Source organism: Hibiscus syriacus, unplaced genomic scaffold, assembly GCF_006381635.1.
Source record: "Hibiscus syriacus cultivar Baekdansim isolate YM2019G1 unplaced genomic scaffold, ASM638163v2 tig00110279_pilon, whole genome shotgun sequence".
In the NCBI taxonomy this organism is placed as follows: Eukaryota; Viridiplantae; Streptophyta; class Magnoliopsida; order Malvales; family Malvaceae; genus Hibiscus; species Hibiscus syriacus.
The window spans coordinates 1,061,007-1,074,213 of record NW_024062659.1 but is presented as its reverse complement, the minus strand read 5'-3'; the positions used below and the strand labels follow the sequence as shown (position 1 = coordinate 1,074,213).

General features: G+C 37.6%; 1 protein-coding gene and 1 pseudogene across 1 annotated transcript; both read left to right on the top strand.

Annotated features, from left to right (window-relative positions):
* Nucleotides 1-3,559: 3,559 nt before the first annotated feature.
* On the top strand, nt 3,560-6,105 carry LOC120115950 (annotated as a pseudogene).
* Nucleotides 6,106-6,408: 303 nt separating this feature from the next.
* Nucleotides 6,409-7,186, top strand: LOC120115823 (protein DMP7-like). Its single transcript, XM_039136422.1, has one exon. It carries the CDS (start codon nt 6,505-6,507, stop codon nt 7,183-7,185), a length of 681 nt encoding a protein of 226 aa, XP_038992353.1. The 5' UTR covers nt 6,409-6,504; the 3' UTR covers nt 7,186.
* Nucleotides 7,187-13,207: the final 6,021 nt, after the last annotated feature.

Sequence of the window (13,207 nt, the reverse complement as noted above, 5' to 3'; positions counted from 1 at the left end):
ATGTAACCTAGACCTAAAATATCATTGAATAAAACTTCTAGCGCCGCCTAGGCACCGAGGACGTAAGCACATTGCCGAACCTCGTAAAATTCTCGTGTTCTTTCGTTTTCTTTACCCGTTTTCGTCAACACATATTATCCTGAAAGGTTTAAACAAATTAATAAATTTGTTGAAATCTTTAGTGTGAAAGCTAAGGTAGTAGATGTAGACTTTATTGAAGAAATTAAACCACTCTAAACTGACTTTGTCAAAATTTTCATTTTCTTATAAAAAACTTCCATCAATCATTTTATTTTCAATTCTCCCTCTTGTTATTTCATTGGTTTGATTGACTCAATATTTTTTTGATCTTCAGAGTTTTTTTAGCTTCCCTAAGTTGAATCCAAATGATCTTCATAGGCGATCGATATGCTTCCGACCAAGGTTGAATTTATGAGAAAATCTCCTTTAGATAAGAATAAAACTATAGAGCTCTAAGTCTTTTATTTCTAACAGGAAGCTTCGGCCCCCAAGGATTAACTCTTATGTCTCCTAGACTCCATGCCCGTAACCTTTCTTATACTTGACTTGAGTTGCACACTGTGACCATCGTACCCACTAGATACTTGCTAACTACTAAGCTTCCAAAGTATTCCTCTTGAACATGGCCCTGCACGTTAATATATCTCCTCTTTGCTTGTTTGTCTGAATCTTCATTGCTCGAAGCCCTCCCAATGATATCTTCTGCTGACTCCCTCATATCCTTTCGCCAAGCTTCCTTATCCTTTATATCTTGTTTGCCCTTCTGTCTTTCTGCCCGATCAGATTCCTAATATTAGGCAAAGTTATTTTTTCTCCACAGCTAAAACCTTTATGTGTATTTATCTTCCTTTACTACTAATCAGAATCCACAAGTACTAAAGCCATCATGCCTCTGAATTGCTCTACTAACATCCACTTTGTTAGAGAACCTTACAAAACCAAAGCGTTTTCCAAACCTATTCTTCTTTCTAGCTATATAAGAATCAACCATGTCTCTATGTCTTTCAAATAGTTGCCTCAGGCCACGCTAGTGAAAATTAATTGGTATGTTTTGAACGAATAAAGTGATTATCTGGCTTCCCCTCTGACTCCCAATCCAGAGTTTTTTTTTGGCTTCCCCAGTATAATGTATATTACTCTAGGCAGTTTGTAGCATCTAGTTGCAGGTTCTGCTGGTTTCCTATGATACTCTCTTTTTCCTTCTCCCCAAATTTGTTGAGCATGTCGTCGATTGGTTTTGCTAGTTTTTAGTTATTGTTGATGATAAGATGAAAGAGGAGATAGTTGGTTAAGTCATCCATGTTAAGAAATCCGGCTAGTAATTCCGGTTTGACAACCTCCGCACAAGTTGAACGTGTGAAAACACACTCGCGAAAAATATGCGAGATAGATTCACATTTGCCATTAGAAACTCACAATTAGATGTATTCGAAATATGTCTGCAAACTCGCTCTTCGTTAGTCATGATTCGGCCTTTGTATAACAACCAAAGGAGCAGTCTAGCTCATGACAACCCTTTGTACCGAGAAATACTCTACCGCAAGCTTGAATCCAAAGAACCAAAATCTCCTCATCTTCACGCATATGCACTTGCAGCGGAGAAGCACAGTTCTCATTCCACTTCTACCCTAATCAATCGTTTTTAAATTGTGGATGTTGAAAATTCGTAGAATTCCAACAAAAGTTTTTATCAAGAATAAGGGCATTGAAGTTGATGGGTTGGATAGTGTTTGCTCTTGGTGTGGTATCGGGTTAGAAGAGGTAGATCACTTGTTTGTAAATTGTTCCTTTGTTAGGGGATTGTGGGCAGCTTTTACTGATTGGTGGAGCTTATCTCGCAGCGTTGGTAGTGATATTGACAGACTGTTTGATTGGATTTTTTCTGTTAAATTACCTTGTAAACTAAAGCGTTTGTGTTGGGTGTCCTTTGTGGCTATGTTATGGTGCTTCTGGCTGAGTAGGAATGATTATGTTTTTAAAGGAAAGCGAAGCTCAACGATGGATATATTTTTCAACACAAAAAATCAGGCTTTAGTATGGTTAAAGGCGATTAAAGGAAATAATGATATTAATGAGGATTTGTGGTGGTCTAAACTAATTCATTACTTAATGGGTCCGAGTAGCCTATCGAGTTGGAGAGCGAGATCAGGGCGAGAGGCCTGGGTTTTTAGAGTAGCTGGAGTGGCAAAGGCGGGGTTGGGAGGTGCGGGGGGAGTACTTGTACGTATCCCCATATGGTGTCCTAAAAGCATGTTTTATAGCCCGAGTCAAAAGTTCCATGCATGGCACAAATAAATTGGGTGATAGGGATCCCTTATCGAATCCCTCGTGAGGGTTTAAAGTCCGAAGATGTTACCCCATTCCACAAAACTTGCGTTGAAGCTGACGAGACACAATTCATGATCAATTGATAAAGACGACCTTTCTTAATCTCTGACCGGTCCTCCACTGCTATCGGGGAATCCGGCCCCTCTAACTGAGGAGATCACAATGGTGCCGACCACAACCTATGCCGACTGCTTGGGAACAGTCATGCAAAAACCCTAGCAAAACCATAACGTGCACATGTTAAGACTTCCGACGAATCCAAATAGCTGTACTCTTCAAACTTTTATAAACTAGTCCTCCTACGTGTACTTCCAAGAGTTTAAGATCATGGTGTTAAATTAAAAAATTTCAAAACTTAGAGGGACCTAGACTTTATTTTAACGTAATAAACAAACGGCATAATGTAAAAAATCACTACTAATATTTTATAAAATAATCATTTTGATTCTTATTCTTTTTTAAACTACCTTGACCTCTAACATTTTCTTTTGAGGTAAAATATCTCTATTTGGATTAAAATTGTTAGTTGACTAATGATTAATACATAAGAAATTCTGTGTCCAAAGTGATGATGTGGCACGTGTCATACATCACTTATGTACATGTGGCATGTGTCACACCAATATTTATGTACACATGACATGTGCTACGTTATTACTATACATGACATATACCGCATAATTATTTATGTACATGTAATACATGCCACGTCATCACTTTAAATATGTGATATGTCACGTTAGTGATAAACATCGACAGTTAATCAATTAATTAATTTTTTTTCAATTAATAAACATTACTCTAAAATAAAACATTGAAAGCTAAAGTATATAAAATTAAGGACTAGAATAATTTTTTATTAAATGACCCATTTTTGTGATTATACCAAAAACAAGTGAAAGCAACAAATAGTTGTCAAAACCCGCGATCCGACTCGTCTGGCGAAGGAAAATGTACAATCCTATTCTCTCATCTTCCCTGTCTATCTGTCTGTAACCATCTTTGCTGTCTTCTTTTTCTGTCTCTGAACTTTTCTCCCTGCTCTGCTCCCATACGCCATCTTCTTCTACTCTCCATCCCTTTCCATCTCCGTCTTTTTCAAGGTAAAATTTAACAAGAAAAATCTTTACTTTTTGTGGTATCTTCATCTACATTCCCCAAAGGGACAATGCGGGGAAATGTAATAGCTTTGAAAAGGACAGAGAATTAGATATATAGATAAAAAGATCTGCTTTTGGTTTCAAGAGATGTACAGAGCACCGTTTCCGGCTCAGTTCTCTGATTCCCACCGCCGTATCATCGACCACAATCCCACTCCCGTTCGAGCCTATCAAGTTTGGAAAGGAAGTAATGTAATTTACTACTTTCCCAGATTTTTTTAATAAAATACTTGTTTAAATGATTTTTCTTGAACTTAAAACGTTTTTGTAATGTCTACCCAGAAATTTTTCCTTGGAGGTAGAGTTATATTTGGTCCAGATGTAAGGTCAATCTTCCTTACGATATCTCTGATTGTGATCCCAGTCGTTTTGTTTTGCGCTTTTGTTTCTCGAAGAATCATTAGCGCATTCGACAATCATCTGGGCGATCTCATTGTTGCTGTTTTGATTCTGTTAACCATATATGTATGTTCTCATCTTCCATCAACTGTTGTTTTCTTCTTACTGTCTTTGTTCATTCAGTGATTAATATTGTTTTGCTGGTCAAACTAGTGCAGGATCTTATTCTTCTGCTCCTCACTTCCGGAAGAGATCCTGGCATTATTCCTCGGAATTCGCATCCTCCGGAACCGGAGGAGGATTATTCGAGTATATCGACGGATTGGCTTGGTAGTCAGAGCAGTTCTGGTGTTCCTAATTTACCACCTTCAAAAGATGTTGTGGTTAATGGGATGATTGTCAAGGTTAAGTACTGCCAAACGTGTATGTTGTACCGTCCACCACGGTGCTCGCACTGCTCGATATGCAACAACTGCGTCGAACGATTCGATCACCATTGCCCGTGGGTGGGGCAATGTATTGGGAAGGTATATTATCCTTCTGTGTTTAATTTTTTTCTGCTCATGAAATAATGGCACAAGATTATAACAGAGATGGACTTTTATGTATCTACTTCAAATTCTTCATGTTAGTCAATGATGCCTTGCTTAGTTTTGAAGTGGTAACACAACCGAATAATTCGATTCATTATCTCGGTGTCTACGTAATGATGTGATCATTCACAAAATCATACATTTTCAGTCGTTGGTCAATTGGAACTCTTTGTTTTGTGACAAAAATATGCTGCTCATAGAACTTTCCTAACCTGAACTTCATGTTCAGCTTTGTAAGAATCAATTTAGAGGAAGGATTTAAGATAGGTTTCTACATTATTTAATTTGTACAAGAGAAGGGGTAGGTTCTTCAAATGGATATCATAGATTGAATTATTGAAGTATCTACTTTACAGTTGCACATGTGAAATGAGATTGTTGCCCCACAACTTGCTTAGACGATAAAATTGTCCTGTACGCCGATGTTCTTCCGTTTCATTAGATGTTTTTCTGGAACTATGACATGGATGTGATTTCTCATATGCTTTGCTGGCTTTCATTGCGGGAACTTTTTACTCCTCAAGGCTGACATGTAAAAATTGTTTGTTGACAGAGAAATTATAGATTCTTCTTCATGTTCGTGTTTTCCACAACCGTTCTATGCCTGTACGTTTTTGTCTTCTGCTGGATAAACGTTAAGAAAATAATGGCTGACTATCGTTGTAATATGTGGAGTGCATTCGTGAAGTCCCCGGTTTCTGCAGTTCTTATACTATATACATTTATGACTGCTTGGTTTGTTGGAGGCCTCACTGTGTTCCATCTCTATTTGATTTTACCAACCAGGTTCCGATCTCGTCTATACCTTCATTTCTTCCATTATTGTCTGCCCTCTCTCTGGCTTGCTTATTTTATGTTTTTGCAGACAACGTACGAGAATTTCCGGTACCGTTACGATTCGAAAAGGAATCCTTACAACCGTGGTTGTATTCGCAACATATTTGAGGTATTCTTGTCCAAAATTCCAGAGTCCAAAAGTAACTTCAGGGAAAAGGTCAAGGTGGACTCATATTCTCTCCTTGGCTCATCACTGTCATTTCGGCCTATGACCGCAGATAGGCCAAAAAGAAGCTTTGATATTGAGATGGGAAAGAGGCAAACTGTTGTTGCCGAGGATTTTGAAGAAATATTCAACCGGATTGATAGTGTTGGGGTATTGGAGAGGTGCGGAACAGAACCGAGGCACACAATGCATAGTGACAAATCCGACTGGGATATGTCACCTGAATTAAGTGTGTTGGCTGCCGATTTCGCAATGGAATACAATTTCAATGATAGAAAGTCTATAAAAAAGGCCACTGAAATTGGTTTCACCTAAAATTATAGTCGGAAAGCATCTTAAGAATCTCGGAACTACTTGAAACTCGCCAACCTAGTCGATTGAAATCGACCGAACAATGTTATTACGACAGCAATCCATCAGAATGTTGTTTTTTCAGGATTTATTTGTCTCTGCCAGGGAGGAATGTTCTTGTCTGGTTAAGGTACGCTGGGCTTATGTGATAAATCTTACTACTTTGATAGATTCTGGGGGTAAGCTTTCGTGCTATAATGTGTTGGTTTGTGAGGAAATGTATTTGATTTGATTTGTATGTGAAGGATTGAATGAAATCATCAATGGTAGAAAAGTTTCTTTAACTGTAGTACATGGCAGCCGTTATACTTAAATTTTCAGGAGACGACGGCTCTCGTCAGCCGTTATACAGGATGCTTGTATTAGAACTAAATTTGTGAAACTGAGTGTTTTAATTATGGTTTGTAAGTCGTAACCCCCAGCTCTCTAAAACCACCAAATTTACTGATCTTTTTCTTAACAGCTTCCGAGCAATTAGTTTCACGACGGTTTTCATTTCCCTGCAAATGCTTCCGATTTCCAACTATGGCGAGTAGCAACCGATAAACTATCTTCTTTTACGGCATCAAAACAGATGGCTAAACCTTTGTTTTATTTCGGTTTTAGGTTTTAATTTTCGGACGTATAATAAAAACGGATCGATCTCATTTCCCATATCTCTGCAAATTACATTGTGGAAAGATCAAAGAAAGCTAGAACAATCTGTGCCATGGATATCAAAGCTGTAGAACACGGGCAACCTCTCTTGAAGAACATGGAGATGGGAGCCGGCGAGACAGTCCGAGAAGAGCCACAAACCGTGTCGGAATGTCCACTGTTACATCCAATATTAAAGCAACCAAAAACCAAGAAACAAAAGATCGTGAGAAAGACCTTCAAAGGAACCGCCATCCTGTCCAGGCTTCTGCCTACAGGCTCAGCCCTCACGTTCCAATTACTGTCCCCGATTTTAACAAACAACGGCCGATGCAGAACCGAGTTTTGCCAAAACTTGGTGCTCAGTGTCGGCATGTTCTGCGCCGGAGTGTGTTTCTTTCTTTCGTTCACCGATAGTCACAGAGACGAGAGAGGCAAGGTCCAATACGGGGTGGCTACGTTTAGAGGGTTATGGGTGATGGATGGCAAGGTTGAACTTTCGGTAGAGGAGGCCAACAAGTACAGGCTCAAGTTCATTGATTTTCTCCATGCTTTTGCGTCCGTAATGATTTTCATGGCGCTTGTTTTGTTCAATCGAAATGTCGTCAACTGCTTTCGTCCGAAGACGGAAGAGGAGAGCAATGAGTTGTGGCTGATGGTGTTGCCTGCAAGCATTGGAGCCATAGGCTGCCTTTTGTTTGTTGCTTTCCCTAGCAAGCGCCATGGAATTGGCAGACCTCTCTCCAAAAACTAGTCCACAATACTTCGAAGAGGCACGTGGGAACATGGATGGACCAACCGAGTGTTGGGTACTATTGCACCCCTAAAAACTTCAAATTCCTTGTATTTTAGATTTTTCTTCATATTTTCTATCAATCATTTAATATCGCCCCCTAAAATTTTATAACTTTGCACTCCTAAATTTTTTAATACATCTTCTTAAGTTCGCACCCTGACCTAAATTCTTAAGTCCGTCCTTGCATGAGAAACTATGCTTACAAAACCCTGTTAATTTGTTGAAATGGCCGTCCAAATCTATGTAGTAGTAGTAGTAAATTCATTGTAAGATGTTCGGCCGGTGATAATTTTAAGCATTAAACCATGTCGATTGACAATCTGATGACTTATGTCTCATAATAAAGATACACCAATTGTTCCCTTCATGTTCATCACCTCAACTTCACTCCATCTTCCTTATTAAGCTATTGTCGAAACACATCTCATTATTATGATTGCCTCTAAAAGCAATAATTAAACAATCGAGAATTCATGATTGCATCGTATGTAAATATTCATCTTGTTAACACCTAGATTTAGTGACATGTACCTTGTTGTACATCAAAATTTAGAGTCATGATCCAAGTCTCTTAGGGTGCGTTTGGTTCACGGAATGTAACATTACCAGTGGGAATAAAAGATTACCAGGGAATAGGATTACTGAAAATGTTGTATTTTGTGTTTGGTTGGTTTAGCAGGAATGTAAGATTAACGTGTTTGGTTAAAGGAATAAAAGATTATTGGAATGTATATTTTACCAAATTGTCCTTATTATATATTTGTTTTTTTAACAAGTTGGAAAATATTTATATATTTTCTTTAAAAAATTTAAATTCATAAAATTTATATAAATTTTTTTACAAAATTGAAAATATAAAAAGGTTTAATGAAATGGTAAATTTTTATTTAACCCCTGAACTTCATATAAAATTTTAATTATAGATTTTTTTGTAAATCTAAAATAGTTTAAGGATAAATTTGTAATTTAACCTTTGTAGAATTTTTATTATTCAATGACAGAATAAGAATATTTTTGAAAGAAATTTTTTTAAGGGCATTTTAGTCCAAGACGCTGGTAATCCAACAATACCTAAGGAAAGGGAAGTAATGACATTCCTGGTAATATACCCCAAAAAAACTACTATTGGTAATGTAAGATTACCGGGAATGACATTCCCGACCAACCAAATTGGGGAATGTGGATTCCATTCCCATGGGAATCTCACATTCCCCAACCAAACACACCCTTAGAGTTACTTTTGCTTATGATATTTCTTTTAGATAAATTTTTGTATATTATCCAAGAAGTTGCATCTAGCTACTACAAATTACAAAGTCATAAAATTTAGGGGATTTGAATTCTTCAAACTATACAAAGAATCTGATTTGCACTAATATTTTTGGTACACTTGATTATTCTAACAATCTCTTTGATACAATTAACAATCTTACCTATACATCTTATAACTCATCTAAAATGTCGATGATTTCTCTTCTCCTGTACAATATATACGTCGATGATTAATATTGGAAAAGTATGAAACACAGTTTGATTATAAGTAGAAAACTTTATTTATTTAGATTTCTAATTTATTTAGTTTTCCTTTATAATCAAGTATCTATCCATATAAATAGATACTAAGGATGAGGGTTAGATATCAAGTTTTTCTTTCACCAAAATCCTTTTGTATTTTCTTCCTTCATATTAGTGAAATTCTTCTCCTCTGCCCGTGATTTTTCCCTTTTAGGTTTTTCATGTAAATTCTGGTGTTCTTTGTTTTTCTTTTTCGATCTTGTTTATTTGTTTACCGATAATCATCGTTCCAATATTATAAAAATTTGTATCAGAGCTTCGGGTTCAAGATTATGGCAACAATGAAGTATGATATTCCGCTGTTGAATCGAAACATCAGGTTCGCGCTATAGTAGGTGAAGATTTGGGATGTTCTTGCACAGTTAGATCTCGACAATGCAATAGAAAGATTTGATGAGAAGCCGATAACGCAATGGACAAATGAGAAAAAACGTAGGGATCGTGTTGTGCATGATATTGCTCGTGGTAAAATATTTGTGAACAAAGTTGACACTTATGATAATCATATTGATGTGAAGACTAAATTCAAACTAGAAAAAGCTTGGATTCGATTAGTGTTCACTATTAAAGATTACCCCTTTGAGGGGTGTTGTGGAAGAAGTTGATAACTTGTTTGTTGAAGTGAAAAATTATTTTTGTTAAGTTTGGATGTTACATCGAATTTGGATATTTTGTCTTGAAACCTTCGTACTTTCAGAATTCGTGTCAAGGTGAAAATTTGTTAGAGTTTGACTCAAATTCAAAGTAGAAAATTTTATTAAATTAGATTTCTACTTTATTTAGTTTTAATTTATAATCAAGTATCTATCCCTATAAATAGATACTAAGTGTTGGGGTCAGATATCAAATTTTTCTTTCACCAAAATCCTCTTGTATTTTCTTACTTCATATTAGATAATTTTCTCTTATTTATGTGATTTTTTCCTTTTGAGTTTTTCATGTAAATTATAGTGTTCTTTGTTTTTCTTTTTCGATCGTGTTTATTTGTTTGTTCATATATATATATATATATATATATGGCACACTAAGCCACTTTAAGACTCTACACAATGAAAGATTTGTCATCAAGAATTTTAGAAAGAATGGCAGATCAAAGGTCTATGGCAGAGGGTGAAAATGGCGGATCAAAGGAGGCTGAACGCATGATTATATTGTTGTTTGTTGATAAATTACCTATGGAGTTACACTGGAAAGGTCTCTGACAGATCTTTGGTAGGCAAGGGAGAGTTACAAATGTGTTCGTTGCGAGTAAGAAAAGTAGAAGGGGCACAAGGTTTGCGTTCGTGCGGACTGATAGTAGAGTGGATGCATTGAGGATGATCGGGAGGTTAAATGGTCTAAGGATCCAGAATAATAGAATTGCAGTGCCGTTTGCAAGGAACGCCTCAAAGTTTTCAGAAAGGAAAAACCATGTGGTGAGAAATAGTGATAATCGAAGGTTTGAAGGAGGGAAGGGAGGAGTCTCTAGAGGGTTGGAGTCTAAGAAGAAAAGGGTGTTGGGACATATTGAACAGGAGGATATGTGGAAGTTGAGAAGATGTCTCGTTGGAGAGATGATATCGATAAGCACAATTTCGAGTATTGAATCGAGATTACAGATGTGGGGTTTGGGAGAGATTAAGGTTCAAAGAATGGGAGGAAAACATTCTTGTTAACCATTGAAGATGAAAAGCTATTTTTGTTACTGGAGGATCTTCAATGGTCGTATTTGAAAGAGATTTTTTTTTCAGAAATCATATCTTGGTCAGAGTCATTGAATCAGAGGGAGAGACTGACGTGGCTGGAGGTTTCTGGTCTGCCTCTTCCTTGTTGGAATAATAAAACGCTTAAAAATTTGGATAGTATTTGGGGGTAAATTTGAAGCGTGTGGTGAAAATTTTGACCATATCCTGTATTGTAAGAAGACCAAAATGCTCATTTCAACTAACCAAAGATTGATGATTAATGAGGTTGTGGAAGCATCGGCTGGAGAATTCAGGTATAAGGTGGGTGTGGTGGATTTAGGGTACAAGATAGTGCTGAAAGGTGTGTCTAATGAGGATACAAAAGTAAAGGCTGGAGGTGCGGGGTTAGAGAAGGAAACGTGAAATTCCTCTATTGGAGATTCATCATCTTAGTTGCACACTGAATTGTCGCCGATAAAGCTAGAACGATCGAGAAAGGTGGGAATTGAAAGGTCACAAAAGACGGGGAGTGATGAAGAGAAAACGTTAAATGAAGTAGCTGTAAGAAATGATTATGCTGGAGGCAATCATGTTGAGGGAGATACATTTAAGGTTGAAGATGATAGTTAGGCTACTGATAGGGGTTCAGATTCCAAAGAACATTCGATTGCATGTAATGGGGAGCAGATGCTGACTGCCATTTCAGAGTGATCTCAGGGGGTGTTGGTGGATCAAGGGAGAAGGATTTGTTTGGAGGTAGTAATAAATGTTGAGCAAAAAGAGGATAGGGTTAGTAAAGAACAACCAGTTTAAGTTGAAAAAGGAGGCTGTGATAAGGTGGGCCTAGAGGTGGTGGAAGATTTTATTGGAATGAGCCTCGGTGGAGACTTAAAGCATGGACAAGTAGCGGGTAAGACATCTTGGGCCGAGGAGTTTGATAAGAAAGTGAAAATGATGATTGGAAGGGATATGGCAATGAGTTAAAGTTATCACTCTAAGACCGATAAATCCCTAAATTCTTTTATGTGAATTGAATTGGAAGCAAGGAAAAGAATGAAAGGCTAGAAAGTTTGGATCGTTGATGAACTTACAAGATAAGGTGCTATCGAGGTCAGATCGAAGAAAGAGGGATAAAGCGCTCAAGAGAATTCAAGTAAAGGCAGCGATTTAGAGCCCTCAAGAGCTTTCGGACTAAGGGAAACAGTGAAAACGGTAGCGTTGGGGAAGAAGCTAGGCATCAAGATTTTGGGAGACGAGGAAGGGATTATTCAGGAAGTGACAGGTTTAGAGGTAGCTTGATTATGTGAGTCAAAGGTGAAGGGGGCTTGGACTGGGGGTCAAGTTGATTGAAGAAGGCAGGGGTTGTAGAAATGCGGTCTTATGGTGGATCAATATGATGATTGTTACTTGGAATATTCGAGGGTTAGGGTCTGAGACAAAGGTATTCCATTGCGGTTGTTGGTAAGGAAATATAGAGTGGATATGGCGTTGATACAGGAAACTAAGAAGGAATCGTTGGTGGAGGTTGACATACAAAGATTCTGAATGGATGATGACTTCGACTTCAAAGGAGTTGATGCGATACGGAGATCGGGCGGTCTAGTTATTGTTTGGAACAAGTTGAGTTTTGAAGTAGAAAGTGCTCGAGAAGAGCAGAGGTTTATTCATATTACGGGTAAGTGGTCTAAACTGGATTTAAAGATGTCCATTGTTTGTGTTCATGCTCCAATACTAACATGGATTAAGTAAAAACAGATTGATTGGATTAAGGATCCAAGGTAAGTGGATTAGTGATCCCAAGAGACTAAAATGGGCGTTATTCAATCACTTCCAAAGTCATTTCGATTGCAAAGTAAGAGACTGAGAAGCTATTTTTCAGTTGGATTTCATGGTATTAGGTGAATTGGAGGTTGACAAGCTGGAAGCACCATTTTCTTTAGAAGATATTAAAGTAGTTCGGTCATGTGATGGTTCAAAAGCCTCGGGACTAGACGGGTTTAATCTTCAGTTTTTCAAGAAATGTTGGGGGAGTTGAGAGGTGATATCTGGAAGTTATTGGACAGGTTTCGCAGAACAGGAAAATTCCTAGTAAAGATTAATTCATCATTCATCACATTGATACTGAAGACTCAAAATCCGATCTTGGTGTCCGATTACCGTCTGATAAGTTTAATAAATTTAGTATATAAAATAGCGGCGAGAGTACTGTCGAGAAGATTACTGTCAGTATTGAATGAGTTGATAGGAGACACAATGTGCATTCATAGCAGGAAGACAGATAAAGGATGGAATTGTGATAGCAAATGAAATTATCCACTCAATGTTTGAGGTTCGGATGGGTGAGGGGGTATTGTGTTGAAGCTAGATTTTTCGAAGGCTTATGATTGTGTTTGATGATGATGCTGGATAAGATGGGTTTTGGCAGAAAGTGGAGAGGATGGATATGTGAACGTGTTTCTTCGGCTAGGGTATATGTCCTAGTAAATGGATCACCCACAAAGGAGTTTTCTTTGAAGAGAGGGTTCCAACAAGGTGACCCATTATCTCTGTTTCCTTTTATTACTGTGATAGAGGCCTTTCATCTGCTATTAATCAAAGCGGAAAGGTTGGGGGAGATCGAAGGCATTGGAAATGTGATTGTAGGGTACTCATTCTCGCATTTCCAATTTGCGGATCATACAATCATTTTCTTGAGACCCAAGGTGGAATGTTTAGTAAATGTTAAACGAAATTTTAGATGT